At 25.7% G+C, this 17,998-nt stretch overlaps 1 protein-coding gene across 1 annotated transcript in view; it reads right to left on the bottom strand.

Annotated features, from left to right (window-relative positions):
- Nucleotides 1–345: 345 nt before the first annotated feature.
- LOC114123640 (FMRFamide receptor) overlaps nucleotides 346–17,998 on the bottom strand; it is a 111,428-nt gene continuing 93,775 nt past the window's right edge. Inside the window, exon 4 of the mRNA XM_050201179.1 lies at nucleotides 346–1,745. Coding sequence (XP_050057136.1) covers nucleotides 1,047–1,745 — 699 coding nt within the window. The 3' untranslated portion in view covers nucleotides 346–1,046. The remainder of the gene's footprint in view (nucleotides 1,746–17,998) is intronic.

Below are 17,998 nucleotides of genomic sequence, written 5' to 3'. Positions count from 1 at the left end.
TTTCAGATCTCTCAATAAGAACGTTACGAGATAAACTTGATGGCCGTGATGCCATATAAAATAAACCTAAAAACAAAAAAGTAACAAAAAATCTTTTAGTTGGGTCTTGTATCCCTTTCTGTTTATCTGTCAATGGAACTTATATTGTTATTATTATATTTGTTTTTTAAATCTATAATTTCATCAAACACACTTATTTTTATGAGGTTTTTTAAATCTATAATTTCATCAAACACACTTATTTTTATGCTCTTTAGTAGATTGTAGAATACTCAGTTAAAAAAAAAAAATAATTAATTAACCTATTTTTTAACTAAGTTGTTTTTTTCTATTTGATTGTTCCTACTCGAAAATAAAATAATATGATTTTTAGCTTAAAACATAAATTATTTTTCTACAATATCAACTCAACTTAACAATTTAAAAACAACAAATAGGTAACTTGCCCAGCCTCGGTAATGTGTATGTAGGTATTCCGCGTCGTCTCTCTCGTGTAACCACAATGGCCAGCGATCAATCCAACAGTACTGGTGTGTAATGATCTTTAATGCGCCACGATTAAATAGATGACGTTAAACGAGCCATAAAGACATGGTGAAAAAAATACTGATCGACGTGAAATATATCAAATCACCCGTCACGTGTATTTTGTGTTATCGACTAAAGCTGTGATAGCACAGCCGAACACGTTTTAAACAATATATTTTACAGTCAAACGTTTTTTTGTTTTTTTTCCTAATTGGTTTTAAAACTTGTCAAGTCCGTTTTGTGAGATAATGGGCTGTAATAACGTCCGTCTGCCAACGTCTAACAAGAAAACATATTATACCATGTATATGAGACGTATCTCATAGTTTTCGTCCAAATAGTTTTCTTCTCATCGTCATCATCATCATTCTGTTCATATTATTTCTGCTCTTCGTCCAATGTTTTAATATAATATATATAACACACACACACACACACACACACACACACACACACACACACACACACACACACTGTTGGGAGAGTATTTAGGGACTGAAGTAAAACACTGTTACTGCTCAGAACTGATGTACGTTTACGGTGGTCGTGGTGGTAGTGGTCGAGTGTTCCCACATCATACCGCTGTTGGTAGGCGTCTTCAAGCAAAGCTCCCTGTCGTCGGATGCACCGTTGACGCTGTTACCGCATCCGCCGACGCTGTTGGCCATCTGTTGCCGGTCCACACGGTCGCCGTCCCGGTGATGGTGATGGTGGTGATGATGGTGGTGGTGGTGCCGTCCCCGGTGAGACCGTCCGAAGTGGTCGGTGTACGACGCGGAACCGCCCGTGCCGGTGCCGAGCTGCCTGCACTCGAACGCCGTCGCCCCGTTGCACGTGGCCTCGCTGTCGTCCATCGCCGCGTGGCCGCCGCCGCCGCCCGCGCAGCCCGGGCCGCCCCTGCCGTCGGTGGCCAGGTGCCAGCCGCACATCCACACGCCCCGCGGGAAGAACAGCTTGAAGAAGAGCCGCTTGAACTTCTCGCCGAATATCACGTAGATGACGAAGTTGACGGACGAGTTGATCGTCACCAGCAGGTTGCTGACCTTGACCAGGTGATCGACGGTGATGCCGTAGAACGCCTCCACCACGTTCGATATGAGCGCCCACACGTTGCACAGCAGGAACACCACTACGACGCACAGCAGCATGGTGGCCAGCCCGATCTCCTTCTTCTGCAGCCGCGAAAGCCGCTGTCGTTCTCGGTTAGCCCTCCTCACCTGCAACACCCGCAGTCGGTCGATAAGTCGTTATTCGATTATCAATATACTCTTTGGCCGGCTGGGGTAAGGGGTTATGTCTGTGGTCGCGATGTGTGGTCACCCACGTTTTTCGGCATATGGAGCTAACGTAAGCGAGAGGGGATTTTCCGAGGGATTTTTCAAAAGAAAAAAAACCAACTCACGAGTGTACGACAAAAGTCGTTTATACCGGCAAGGTTCGTGTGCGGTTCAGCTTAAATTAAACTTAATTCCTCGCACATACTCACTATGTCGTGTTTACATTTCTACGCCTAAATGGTATAAATGTTAACAATACATTATGATACCTACCGCCGTGTGCAACATGATAAGACAAAAGTGGAAATTTACCATAAGTGCGAGTCAATACAAACAATATGTACCTAATGATTTAAAATATATATCGATCGAATGATTTAGTTTATTAAAAAGATATTTATAAAATTACCTTCACGTATAAATACTTAAAAAAAAAAATGTAATCCAATTTAATTTTATCTCCACTACTAATATTAGCTCGTTGTGGTTAAAATAACATTTTACTGCGTGTAATATTTTAATAAGGTAAAATGTATTATCAACACTTTTGACCAAAACGAATCGAAGTGTTTTGAAAACTAATAATAATAATTTATTATACATAGTATAATACTTTTAAACATAATGTCATAAAAATAATATTATTTTGAGTTTTTGTTTTATTAAATTTGTTTGGACATATATTTAGATTGTATAATATTTTTACTCAAAATCATATACTTTATTACTATTAATTTATATCAAAAAACAAATTTTGCATATTTATGATATATATTAAATATAAATATGCGGAATATTTCAAGGATTTTTATTGCATGAAAATCCGGTCCCTAGTAATAAGTACAATAATAACCAAATTACAAATTTATTTCTTTATGAAAACGTGTAATAAAGGATACAGAGTCTTGACGAGATATTTTATAGTAATAATGATTGACCTATCCCGCAAAATAAATAATATCCATGCATTTATATTTTTTTCAATTTTATAGAATACCAAAGAATTTTAGTTCACGGTTTTCGCTTTATTAAATGTTACATATATTATAAACAAATATTCCGATACATTTATTCTTATATAGATATTAGATACATAACACGATACCTAAAACCTGTACAATAAACATAATATACTCGTATAGTATGTATCTATATTATAATACTATGACGACGTATTCATAGCATATTATAATATTTATATGATAAATATGTTGTGTTGAATTTTCATCATATGTATCCTATACTAACCGAGAGCGAATTTTCGGTTACTTCGTTTCGAGTATCATTACAACCACTAAATTTAAAGGAAATAAAAACAACTAAGTTAATAATACTCGTAATATTATGTTTAGTAAAAATAACTTATATATTATATCCTACAAAATATACAGTACCTATAACATAAAAATAAAACGATTGATTCTGAATTTATAGCGACATTTAAAGTGGGTTTTTTTAATGTAGTGGAAAATTTTTTAATTTGTTAAGTGTAGACATCGACGGATGTTGAAGATAATACATTTTAACTTATTTGAACATACGAACACTTTACGCGTTTACGAATCATTCCGATTATATACACTCGCATTAATAATTATTACATTTTACACGAGTCAATGTAACCGCAGGAATACAGCACAAACTTAATTAATATGTACACATGTAAAATATTTGATTTCGGCGCTATTAATACTGCCGTTATGTGTACGTAACTACAATATGTAAACAAAATGTACAACATTTAAGTAAAAAGCAACATTTCATACTTGGTACATAATATTATTCTATATGTATATATTAATTTGATATTAAATTAATCTCATAATAATATAGTCTCTTTTTGTATTACATTCGGTAGGTAGGTATTGCTTAATTATAGCTCGTACAGCTTTTTTATGATAGTTTATGAAGGAAAAACAATTGAATTAAACAAATATCTATTAATTTATTTGCCTTTACAACATACTTACTGTGTTTAGAATATTATGCTATTATGTAGAGCCAACGATTGGATTTTTTTATTTATTATGTTTCGGCTACGCTCGTTTTAGCTATGGATGTTAGGTAAATATTAATATGTTGCTATTATAAAATTGAGAAAACAATTTACATTACATTAAAGAACCTTTTCTGGTCGATGTTTATATGTATGTGAAGTGTTTATGCATTTTCAAATGTTGATTTTTTTCAATAATTTTTTTATAACTTTTATCGAAAAACAAGTTTCTTATAAAAATAAAGCAATCAACATTTTATGATAATAAAATATTCAGAAAAAAAATCTATATGTTATGATATGTCTAATACATTACAATACTTCTTTATTTGAATGTTAATTTTAGTAATTCGATATTTTATTAGTGTCTTGAAAAATGATTTTAATTTGAAGCGCAGAGTTACTAGCATTTTAGTTGTTTGTTATGCATTATACTATACACATTAGCTTAAATTAGGTATTAAGATACAACGATGGTAGATAATATAATAATTGAATACAATTTGCATACATTTTCACACCCACGTTATCGCATGAATGGCATGTGTCAGAAATCAGTGATTTAATTTTTAAAATAATATAAATATTTTCTGTAGGATGTTAGTTTTTTAGTAGGATCAGAATCAAAATATGACAATTTGATATTTTTATTATCCATTTTTTTATATACACGAAAATGATATGAATAGAACTTTTTATTTCTTAAATCTTAATATTTATATATTTCATTGAAACAAAATTTAATATTTACTTCACAATTTATATTTATTGACGTTATACAATAAGTAAATGAAATGGTATTTAAATAAAAAAAGGGAGAGTTGTGAATTTGTGAAAAATATTTTAAGGGACAGAGTAGATACTAGATATCTACGCTAGTTTTTTTAAAACTACCTATAGGAGTGTTACCTGGAATTTATTTGAATTTAAGATAAGTAATAATACAGTTACTAATTGAGTACTGAAAGTTTTATTTTTTTTTTTTTTGTTTTTGAATGTAACAAATGTATTTAAAGTTGTGTAAATGTCTTTGTGTAGTGAGTCGTTTGTAATATACTATGGAGCTCTTGATATTAAGTGTGCGTATATGGACTGAAATGCTTGTTTTGTTTTAATGTTGAACAGTTTGGCTGAGCCTCAAAATTGAATACCATAGTATCACATTGGTATTAAATGAACCATATAGATTTTTTGTTTAGTTTTCAATGAGAGTTATGAATAGAGTTAATGAATAAGAAGGTGAAGTCTCAAATTAAGTGCTTCGTTTTTTTTAGCGGGGACTCAAATTAAGAAATTTATAAAGTACTAAACATAGATATTATAGCATTAGATAAAATTTCCGCATATAAATAAAAATTGAGTTGAGGGGAATTCCAAGGTGCGTAGTATGAAAGTAATTGAAGAGGATTTTGATGGGTTGAATTCAATTGTGAGGTTATAAAAATAGGTGTTCAACACAAATAGGTGGTTTGAATTTTTTGATAACAATAATAATGGCATTCATATATATGTATACCTAGTAAAGTGTTTTCATTTAAAGATAGGTTAGGACAGTGGTGAAGATATTGAATAGAAAAAGGACACTTGGAACACTTACACCTGCTATTTGAGAGTTACAAAAAGCGTCGTTAATTTTTTTGTGAAAAATTCGTTTTTGTTTATATACTATTTAATTAGTAATTATGGAACGCTAAAGAATTTAATTTTAAAGTACCCTTTAAACAGAGTCCCAAAATTTGGTTGAGAGTCTGCACGATACTGAGAAAAATACCTATGGTGATTACATTGTTTTTGAATAAGTCTTAACTTAAGTATTAAAATCCAATAAATATTATCTAATAAATAAAATAAATAAATGATAATCATAAATTACTTCATTACCAAAATTGTATTAATAATCATATAATAATAAAATTATGTTATTACTTAACATTGTCTTATTATATTATATTTTTTGAAAAAATAAAACTCCCTAAATATTTATTTTATAGAATAGTATCATAATATTATGATGTTGGTTTTAACATCATGTCACATTATTTTATGTTTTACCATTGTTTTTTGAGAAAAATTCTAAGAAAATAAAGTTTCAAAAACAAATATATTATTAAATAATATTCAAACTAGAAATATCTCATTGAATGGCTATCTTGCTGTAAATACTAATAGAAATTGTTCAGACTAGATTTTCTGTCAATTTTCAATTTTAATTAGAATAAGTCCAAAGTAAATGACCTAACGCTATGTAATATTATTAATTTTTATATTTGATAATCATTAAAAATAATTTATTTTGTATAAAGATAATTTTATAACAATTTTGTTAATACTTGCTCCCACGAACAATTTTATTTATTAAGATAACGCTTTATGTTTGTTCTTTTGGTAATTTGTTTTACATTAATATTTTTTTACACTAATTAAATATTATCAAAGGATATAAAGTTTTTCTCGAACATTAGTTCTATTAGTATATATCGTAAGGTTATATATTTATTTTAGATTATTGTAGTGAAATCAAAGTAGTAAAGATATAAGTAAAGAACTTAAACGATTCAGCTAAGACGCATTACTTTTGTCTCACATCACCAACATTGTTAATAACTTCAAAGTAACAGCGATGTCTAAGAAATATTTAATATTAATAATACCAAGTATCAATATTATTATTATAGTAACAACTTATATAATTTCTGAATCGTTATAACGCGTGGGAGCCGATAAACCACACAATGTCTGTTTTAGTTGCGGAAACAACAGAGGTTTGATTATTTACCACCAAAACTATTATCGACATAAGAAACGCAATAACGCAATATCTCTTCTTTGTCAGCCTAAATCATCTATTGTGTGCCATAATTCATTCAAGGGAATGAATTAATTCAACGTGCTTTGATAACTTAGAGATAGTGTAGGTAACTATGTAAGTACAGAAATCGGTAGCATATGAGTAATCCGATCATGGGCTTAAGCAGACTGCGCGTTAATTATTTGCTTTGAAAATGTGTTCAATGCTCAAAAATTGATGCTTAGTTATAATCTCTGTAGCTATCCCGTGACCAAAGAACTCGGGAATCTGATTCAAGATAATGTCAATATTTTGTAGTAGGTACTTATTCATTTAGCAACTTTACTTATTAATCACAGGAAATAAGTCTTCTACTAGATTACAATTGATAAACAGTCATCTTGGTTGGATGTTGTAAATGGCATTGTTTAATAACATTTCTTCTAAAATGAAAAAGTCGGTGGCAGGAAAAAAGGCCAGATATCTGAGAAGGAAAATGAATAAAAACAGTATATTTTTAATTTTTTAGTTTTGTGTGTAAAATGTATTTTAGTTTAATAAATAATAGGTTACAATTTATTGGATCTCGGTGTTATAAGTTTGTACGTAACCTTAGAATTCAGAACTTTTACAATATTAACAATAAATATGCTTAGCAAAAATCTATGATTTGTATACGTATGAAAAATTATGGTGTAACCGTATTATAGAATTCCATTATACTATTATGTTATTCGTGATTATTTTCGAATAAAATACACGACACAACGAATCTTTTATTTGGTATTTAACACTTGTAAAATGTTATTATATAATATTATATTATAATGGAAGTAGCTACCGTACATGTGTGTACATTTCAGCATCGCGTGTTAGCCATATGATTTGAGTACATTAAGACGTCATGTACTCATGTGCCAAGTGCAGCTTATTGTATACCATATACACATTTACGGTTTACAATATTTTATACGTCAGTTCTCTAAGAACACTGATCCGAGGGCGAACACTGCGTAATTTACAACTGGAGCGTATATAATAATATTATACACTTAAAAACTTAAAATATGATTCAGATACGGGATTATAACAAAAGAAAAAAGAGCATTTTAACAAATTATGCAGATGGTAGCGGAATTGAACGCGCGTCATTTAAATGTTGTACAATTTAACATGTCGAGCGCGCATTATTAATAAGTCCTATTGAAATGCTTCACAAGTTCGTTGGAATTTAAATTCAATTTCTATTGGCTTGTCGGCGGGACACAAACATATCGGTTTCATTAATTCATCAAGTTCAAAAATATTGTTATACATTTATCATAAAGGTATAGTGTTACAATAATTTAGTAAGTCACACCTAATAACAATATGTATTGTACTATTATACACCGTTATACAACCAACTAATATATTGAATTCTATTTTATTATAATATTATATGTTATGACTGTATCGGTTTATATTTTAATTTTTAATAGTATTTTTTTTTTATATATAATCACAGAGTTGATCGATAAAATAATAGGTACTTGTTGTTTCTGATTATTTTACAAAATGTACTCATCTTCAAATTTCGCTTAAGTCTTGATAATTTTCACAAAAATAAAAAGATTTGATGTAAGGTTGTATAAAATATTTATCTAGCACAACAAAAACAGCGTGATGCGCATAATATTTTCAACTACCGCAATTTGTTTAAATGGACACCGTTTCAACAACACGTAAAGTGCGATGGCAAAAACTAATTGTCCGAAATAACTCAACGGACTAGAAGAACATGGTTTAAATGTAGGTATAATAAATAGCAAGCGACGTTTGTATTTACTTGACATGATACAGTTGCCTTTTAATTCTAACTCCACAGTGTTAAGTGGTATTTTATTATGATCGTGTATTATGACTTGCATTGTTTTTTTTTTTTTTTTTTATATATGATATTTGGTAATAATTTAGACTCTAAATTATTAACAACCGAATCAAATTTTCTACTAAATACTACATAGTTATTTAAAAACATCAATCATACTTAGATAAATCAATTTGAAATAATGCATTTAAATTCAATTTATATTCATAAGATTTACGGTGTGTGGTATTGGTTTAAAAATAGTATTATCTAATAATAATATTTTTATATAATATATTATATAAAATGTTGTATTACAATTTTAAATAAACAACAACATATTCTTAGAAATTCTAGATTCTATTTCTGTCTTAGTTCAAAATTGTTTTTCACGAGGAATGATTACTTATTGAATCCAAATTGTATACATTCATTTAGTGTCTTATTCAATTCTAAGGTGCATACAAAAATACTTTATATTCCTTGTTCTTATATTCTATTTTATTAATTGCATGTAAACTCTGCGAAACTGTATACAATTTTAATTGAGTCATTTTGGTAAAATAAATCGAATCAAATTTATTTTAATTTTTTTTTTTAAATATTTAAAACATACCTATTTCTGTTTATTTGGACTTATTGAAATTATTTTCACTGATTGTATTTTAACATTAAAACAAAAGCATAACTATTATCTTTAGTACGAATAATCAGAAGTCATACACACACTTATATATATTTGAATTGGAACTTTGTAGAGTACATAGTTTTGTATGGTTACTCGACGTATGAAAATCGACAAAAATCAAAAATGCTTTCAAATATAGTGAAAAATAATGTTTCTTTTAAAGTACAAAAATATAAGTTTTTAACGTCTAAATAACGGTTGCGTCAGTCCTCTGTGGCGCCTGAAACGATGCTTTGCCATAATATTTTCATTTTTATAATCTAGCAAATGGTTTTTAACTTAATAAGATTTTAACCGAATATGGTTAGGTAAGGATGGTACAAAAATATAGAATTATAATATAAATTCATACATTTTTATAACTGATGATGAAATAGTCTTTTGATTCATAATGGTGAAGATGTGCATTGATTGTACTCATAGTATTTTTAGTTTGGATTGAATTCTGTTCATTAAATGTTTATTTTAGAATTTTATGAAATCGTGGAGTTAAATATAAAATGAAAGGAGTTGAATTGCTTTCAATTAAATTTAATATATAATAGACCAAAAATATCACATTTAAAAATAATTTTTGAATTTGTAATTGTTTGGAAAAATAATCCATAATTTTAGAATTTATAGTTTATTTTAACATAATTTGTGCAGTATTAGAAAAATAATTAAAACGTTAGTAATTTATTGGAAAACTTTATTGCATAATTTTGGTGAGAGTTATGTTTAGATATATAATAATAATATAATGTTCGTATTTAATTAATTTATTTTATTTTCTATAAGTATTATAATTTTACGAGTCGTATATATTTTTTTGTGGAATTATTAAAGCTTAAAAAAATAAATATGACAATGTACAATTAAATTGGAAGTTGTAATTAATTGGAAAAATATTCACATATATGACATACCTATTATAATAATAATATTCTAATCTATCCATAGCTTGCATATATTTACTGATCATATATGATATAGCATTATATATTTCATTTAAGTGTTTACACTTATTTATTCAAAATGTTTTAAATTTATTTAAAAAAAAAAAATGTTTTATAATAAATAATATAATTTAAATTTAACATCAACTAGTTATGTTTAAAGTTATAATAGTATAAAAAAGTTAATTGAGATTTTTCTAAGAAATCTTGTGCACTCTACTTCACTTATCAAAACTAGAAGTAGTATACACCTAGTTGACTAATCATTCAAAATTTGATTTCTATATGTCAAAATACTTAAAAAAATTATTCTAATTCAAAATTTTGAATCATAAGTGTATGTTTTCATTTATTAAATGTAAAAGTAACAACTTAAAAAAACTAATTGTAATTAACATTGAAAGTTAGCGTTTAGAAATAATAAAAGTATACTCTCAAATAGATTACCTTTCTCATTAGTTTTGTTGTATATTATAACAATCAGTTCAATATCAGTTTTTTTATGATAAACTTTATTATAAATAAATATTATATTATATAATATCTTATATTATAAAATGTTTTTACACATAGTATATATAAATGTATGTATATATATTTACACTTGATGCTTAAACTGCTGGAGAAAAATTAAATTAAGATCCGGAATAGGTGTTCACTTGCCTTTGATATATAAAAATTATGGTAATATAATTTATTATTATCGGGTTGTAAATACAGCTGACTAACAAAAAGTACATTTTGTTATGTAAACAATCCTTTGGTACAGTACTCGATGATTTCAATTGTAGGAGAAGAGTATTTGTTATTATTCTCGGAAATCAGAAATTGAATTGATATTTTTTTTCAAACCACTCAAACCTCAACGATCGATACCGTCTAGATTTCTAGAGAAATAGTTGTAAAAGAAATAAAATGTATACGAATATATTATAGTATTCAAAATCAATGAAAAAATAAAATAAAGTTACTATCCTTAGATAAAATGGAGGACATCATAAATTGCACTAGGTAATAGGTACCTAACGAGTAACGAAAAACATATTATTATTCGGCCTGATATTATTTAATAATTTAATACATTTTTACATTTTATATTATTTAAAAGTACGTACGTAACTCTATGCTATTAAACATATACATCACATTTTTTTTTTTTTATTAATGCACGATGTGTGATTTATGAATGTTTGTATTATTAAAAATTCTGAAAAAAATATATTTGATCGATGTTGTAATAAATTGTATGTTTAAAAACATTTACACAAAAAAAATGCTAGAAAATTACTCTTAATTGAATGTATTGATACACTGATGTATAGAATTATGATTTACTCAATTAGCTCATCTATAGCTTGTAACTATGAAAATAATTATAATATTTAGTTAAAAAAAAAAAATTATCGGCGTTAAGTTTCTTTTATATATATATTGATAGGTACTGTAGATTCATATTTCTTGAATAAGATAGTTATATGTGTGGTAAATTGCATATTCAAAACGCCGTCAAACGTAGGATAAAAAATGATTTAAAGAAAGGACTGATATTTTTTTATCCATTTGTCTTTCTATTTTCAATGTATTTAAAGACATGTACCCTAAAAATGTTTATACAGATAAAATAAATTTGGTTTATTTTTTCCTCAATGACAAAAGGGTACTACTATACTTATTTTCTGGAAAATCAGTATTGCAAACTGAAGTTTGAAATTGGGTAAACTACGTATCATCCATTTTAAAATAATCGCAAAAACCATAAAAACATTAACATAATATCGGGGAAATTTAATACTTTAATGAAATGCTAATCAAATTAAATGTTAATTAAAATTAATCTGAGTCTTATAATGATATGAAACGATGTCAATATATTTAAGAAATATTTAGGTTAAAAAAAAAACATTGTTATATTTAAATTAAACACAAATTGTGTATTATAGTATTGTGGAGACTGACTGAAGAATAAGAAACAATGCTACTAAGATAAAAAAAAGCATGGTTGCATACATATAATATATACATAGCAAAAAAAAACATTATAATAATTAAACATTTTTTCCAAACGTTCATTTCAACATTTCAATTTGAACGTAATGCTCGAAAGCTCACGAAATATTTAAAATTAAGTAAGTAAAAAAAAACATTTAAAACCTAAAAAAAATATCCTTTTATTTTACGTGTATAACCTTTCTACTAAAAAAATGGATTAAAAAAAAAAAAAAAAGCTGTAAAGAGTATCAACTAATTATACAAACCACTGCTTAGGCCACGTGGATAATTAAGATCTTAGACCATTTTTGTTGTCATTATATATTATTATTTCTGAGCTAGAGTTGAGTAGGTATTATTTAAATGATTTTAGTTTCATTTTAATTAAAAAAAAATATTGAAACGTTTACAATTTAAAATTAAAATATTTTATTTTTTGTTATGAATAATAACAATAAACATTAGGATATTGTTTAATAATTTTATAAAAAAAGGTTATTTACAGTAATATATTTTATTTTTTTGTTAGATTAATTCAATTTTATTAAACGTAAATTTTTAATGTTTTGTTTGTATATTGGAACAAATATATAGTTAGTATATTTTTGATTATTGTAATAATGTTTACAATAATTTTATATTAAAAAAATGTCATTCAATAAATTTCTTAAGACTATTCATAAATAGATTTTCATGAATCTAGATACATCATTTTTATGAAAAAAGAACATAATCTCCCGTATGTACTTTGAGTAGTATGTATAATCCATCTTTAAGCATTTCACAGAGCCTAAAGATAAATATCTACAATAAATTATTGAATACCTAACAATTAAATTGATTGCGATAATAATTGTTTTGCTATATACATTATTTTAAATATTTATTAATGTAAAATATATTTTTTTTAATATTATACTAAGTACGTATTGTAAGATTCGTAACTGGAGTGTTAATTAAATTTAATTTTAGTGATAAAAAAAAAAAAAATTGAAAAAAAATTTTGAATATTTTATTCGAGTTCTGAAAATGTAAATGAAATCTAAAATAACAATTTTGACGGGAAACCATTAATTAATTATAAATAGTCCATATTGTTATGGATAAAAATAATGTGAAATTTTTACGCATAATAGAGTCAAATGATAAAATCATTTTCAGAGTGTCATAATATCATTAATGTACGTTCTAATAACACTTTGTCCCTTAAAGTTATTCAATTACTTCCGAGCAAAATAGCTAAACTTTCGAGTTGGAATCTCAAACGAAAACTACTTAAATAGCTCAATAGTAACGTACCCTTAGAAAATACTATTATTGAACTTAAACACCTGAGTATTGAAATGAATTTGCTTAGAAATCTATGTTTTCTAAATGGCTATAAAAATTAAACGAATTACTACTAGACAAGACGTAGTTACAACTAAAACTAAATTAGGTATATATTTTTATATTTTAATATAAAATATTAAACACAAGAAATATTGAGATGCAAGACATTATATGACATATCACAAAATATTAGCATTATTTAAAAATTATTTTATGAAAATTAATAGTTACTGCCCAACATATTATATTATAACAAACCTAATATTCACTATTTGACAAACATTATATTGAATAATCTAATACATAAATGTTGTTGATATTATTATTCACATACCATATAAAATTAAAATAATAGAGATATATAACTCAATATTTGCTCCATTTGTCAAAATTCATTCAGTTATTATTATAGCATATTTTATAAAATGATTATCTAAAATATATTAAAATTTATTGAATATTACAATGCTTATAAACCAAGAACGTATAATAATAAGTAAGTATTAGATATACTTAGAAATTAAATACGATAAAATACACAAAGAAAATAAGCATAATATTCTCTTTGTTAACTACAGTTATATTACGTACATACTATTTGATATATAGTGTGATATATTATTATACTCGTAGTGGGTATTTCCTTCCGGATATATTAAGGAGTTTTATTACTACCCTGTATTAGTTAATAACTAGGTTTGGTTAGGTTTAACTTCATTGACCTTAAATGTATATTTCAAAATGATTCTGATGTTAACAGTTATTTTTTTTTTTTTTTTGTATTTCAGAAGCGTTTGATAAATTACACGGACTCATTCTAGTGCCTTACTGAATAATAAATATCTTGCTCTAATTATTGAATATATTCTGTATAAAAGCATATTTATAGAAATTTCACTATTTTAAATTTTTTATTTCATACTATTAAGATACGGTTTATATTTTGCTTCAAGACATAAACTAACACTTTGTGATCATAATACATACAAAACGCAAGTGAGTTATTTTGAATAATATATCATTTATCATAAAAATATTCTCGCAAACTTTTATATAAAACCATAGAATGCTCTAAATATAAATAATTTAGAATACATTTTATATTATTTACCGTATCCGGTCAAGTTCACTTTTAGTTTGAATTTGAAAAATACAAATTATAGTTGTATAAATAGATTGCAAATTCTTTGTTTCCACTTTATATAATAATTTATTTTTTTATGATCATTAACTCGATAAAAATGTATTAATATAATGGAATTCAATACGGCGAATCGACTTTTAAATTTAAAAATTGAGTCACGTAGAGATAATTAGCATAAACCATTAATAAATGAGTAGAACTTGGTAGGTTTACAGTAAGTAATATACTATTCAATATTTTATTAATTTCACTTACGTCGACTTAATCAGAAATGAAGTGGGCGATATTAAAATTGAAAAAACTTTCAATACAATTTAATATAATAGTTTTTATCAATAATTGAAATACAATTTGCAAAAGCGTACACATTTTTACCAATGAGCATTAAACATATTTATATCTACTTTTTAAAAACGGAAGTTTATTTTGATTTTACTAAACAATAATTAATAAATTATATTATAATATTTATAATATTTTCAATTACACGAGTTGTACTATAATCTTGATTTAATGCGACAAAAAGTCACGCGACCATATTATACAGATGACGTAAAATCACACAAGAGTGCTTAACCCATTGGAGAGTAACTTGTCACAGCCATACGCAGTGAATAACATGATTCATGATCCGTAACCTCACCCCTTGACCAAACTTTAGTAACATTAATAGAACTTAGTGCAAAATGTATATGATAGTATTATCCTAAAATTACTGAAAAGACCTAATTTAAAAATTTTTGACTTTTAATGGTATCAATAGGATGAGAATAGTTCTGTGAGGACCGATTTATTTTGTTCAACGTATAATTTAAAAACAAAAAAAAAGCTACTGATGGTAAACCTTTTTAGTCAAAGTCAACGGTAGTTGATTTTCGGTGATTCAAATGATTACATAACGAGTTTTAATTGTTTATAGTTAACATATAGGTATTTTTATTTATACAGAATTTAAATAATTAGTACACACTACACATGTATAAAACCTATAAAATATTCGTTACTCCATGAGCCATATTAAATTTAATACATTTTTAATATTACATTAATGTTTTGATATATCATAGATATAATATATGTATATATAATAATTATAAATCGATTTTATTTATACCATTATATCTTCTTGGTTATGTTTATTATCTATTAAATATGATGATAATATATTTATTTGCAAAAATAAAATGGTACCTACAACTGAAGTCTGAAATATACTTAATTCCAAATTAGTTTTAAATTTCTAATACCAATATTAAGAAAATTTACATTTTAGTATAATGCCTTAATTATATTGTATTCAGGTATTTTTCTTCATAGTTTGAAACACATATCATTCTTAAATTGTTCCATTAATATAAAATAGTAAAATAGTATAAATAGGATTTATCAAACGTAATATTATAGCGAAACCAATTTAAATGATTTGCAAATACTTATTTTATTTTTCTGAGATTTAAAAATGTTAACTGGCAATGATGTGATTGCAACATGTTGTTGTACTGACTGAATATCATTATGTACATTCCACGTCAACTATTTAATAGAGCATGCTGCTATATCATCGACATTAAATTATTTTTTATTATTTAGTTCTTATAATGCATATTATCTAATTATTTTATGATTTTAGTCAATGATTATTTTTAAGGTAAATTAAATTACTTTCTAAATACAGATTTTTCATAAAATGTTTAGTAATTTAGATAAAATATAATATTTTTTCGTCATAAAAAATCAATAAAAAAATCAGGATAAGTTATAAATAACTAAAATATGTATTTATACTTATAATTATGTAAAAACAATTAGGCTTATTTCATATAGAATAATTTAAATCATACAAATTTTTAATCGGATTAAAAATTGCATTCCAATAAAAATAATTCTCTAGTAATCACTTATCATTCAAAGTTTACAGTTTTAAATGTGAATTTCCTATATTCTTCTATTAAAAATGAGGGGTTTCTTTGTTCATAGTAGGATTACACAATAGAAATAATATAATATTAATTTTATTTGGGTTATTGTGACAGCAATCTGTGTGTTATTTTTCTAATATTATTTATTTATTTAGTTACCAGACAATATGAAATTCTCCATCAATAAAATGTCTAATTATTCGATGAATTTTTTACTAAAGTTTTGTACTTGGCTTAGAAAATACATAAGTAATATAAATAGAATAAATCTTGACGAAAACTTTTTTTTTGAAAACAATGACTAATTTACGTTCTTTTTTATGCTACTGTCTTGTTTTTTTAAATCTATTGTTAAATTTATTGTATTGTTTGTACTCTTCATAATATAATACTAGTTTAAAAATTCTGTGATATATTTTAATCTTCTTAATTTCATTCTGAATCTCTTTTTTCTTTTTTTTTACTTTACTTTAATTTTCCTCAGATTATCTATTCATTGATTAAATTATTTCACTTTCCCAATTACTTACAGTTCAATTTTCATGTATTCGATTTTCAACAAAATATTATATATATATATATGTTATGTTATTTAAAATGTATAACGAATTGTTAATCTATTTAATTCATATAATAAACTTAATGGTTTATTCTGCAAGACAAGAAAGTAAGTACTATACCTAATGTTTTAATTATAAACTATAATAATAATAATTAATAACGGTTGTGATGTATACAAAAATTATACCAGACGCTACATTTAATTTATCTATAGTGTTATTTTGACAGTTTGAAGAAGTTCATTTTTTATGTAAATAATTAAAAAAAAAATGACGAAACATTTGGCAAGGTATTGATTTGATAAATAATTTAGGTATTGAAGATTTGAATAGCTTAATCATTATCCATCTCGTGTTATTATCATTTTCATTTTCAATTAATTTTATATTTTAAATATTGTAAATACTAACTAAAGGGTTTTTTATTGGTGATTATTTTTCACTGAAGCACATTATTACTATTAAAAGTTTTAGATTAAATATTTATTACAAAGGTAACATAAAATATTATAACATAACTGTAATTGTGTGTATAATACCAAATAAAATACATAATATTATTACGTACCCATCTATCAGACATTATCTATTTTTCAAATTTATCTTTAATTATAGTTGTCAGTTATTGTATCATATATATATATATAAATTGTATACACTGCTTAGTAATGTACTTATATACTTATAAATAACTGAAAGGGTCGATCACAAAGAATATTTCTTTAAGGACCCTAATCTATTTTATAACAAATTATATTTTTGAATATTTTTGCGTGATTACATTTATATTTTTGGTGAAAACAAAAAATAATAATAGGTATCGAATTCGTTAAAAGTCTTTGTTGCAAGTAAATATAATATTTATAAATAATAAGTGAACCAAATCATTTTAACGATGGTGACTTTTTTTTTGTAATCATCTTGAAAATAAAAGGAAAATTATAATACCATTTTAACTTAATCAATAGTTTTGTATATGCTTATGTTGAA

This window comes from Aphis gossypii, chromosome 2 (genome assembly GCF_020184175.1).
Source record: "Aphis gossypii isolate Hap1 chromosome 2, ASM2018417v2, whole genome shotgun sequence".
In the NCBI taxonomy this organism is placed as follows: domain Eukaryota; kingdom Metazoa; phylum Arthropoda; class Insecta; order Hemiptera; family Aphididae; genus Aphis; species Aphis gossypii.
This window is presented reverse-complemented; position numbering and strand designations above follow the sequence as displayed.